Below are 377 nucleotides of genomic sequence, written 5' to 3' on the forward strand. Positions count from 1 at the left end.
AAGATGATAAAATACTTTTACATATATCAAACAAATAAGGCATATATTCACTGTTAGGACGACAAGAAGAGATACTTCACCTCATAACATGTACCCCATTCATTCCCCAGCATTCCGTTCGTTGTCTCTGCGTTGGTCGTACCGGACGGCCGCTGGCATGAAGCTCCACAAGACTGAACACACGAAGGCCATTCCCGAGAGCACGTACATACTAACCGCGTAGCTCTGGCTCATGTCCCGAATCAGACCTAGAAAATACATAGGTATGTAATGAGGTGTGTTTTATCTCCCTGTATTCCTATTTAGTTCTCTAAGTCTGTGAGTTGTCTGTCTTTGTTTCATTATCCACCCTTGTTCATCTCATCCAGTTATCTATC

At 42.7% G+C, this 377-nt stretch overlaps 1 protein-coding gene across 2 annotated transcripts in view; it reads right to left on the minus strand.

Annotated features, from left to right (window-relative positions):
- Positions 1-377, minus strand: part of LOC119592650 (monocarboxylate transporter 12-B-like) — an 8,681-nt gene that overhangs the window by 1,691 nt on the left and 6,613 nt on the right. For both annotated transcript variants that reach the window (XM_037941566.1, XM_037941565.1), the window contains exon 5: positions 81-248. In XM_037941566.1, coding sequence (XP_037797494.1) covers positions 100-248 — 149 coding nt within the window. In that variant the 3' untranslated portion in view covers positions 81-99. The remainder of the gene's footprint in view (positions 1-80; positions 249-377) is intronic.

Source organism: Penaeus monodon, chromosome 30 (genome assembly GCF_015228065.2).
Source record: "Penaeus monodon isolate SGIC_2016 chromosome 30, NSTDA_Pmon_1, whole genome shotgun sequence".
NCBI lineage: Eukaryota > Metazoa > Arthropoda > Malacostraca > Decapoda > Penaeidae > Penaeus > Penaeus monodon.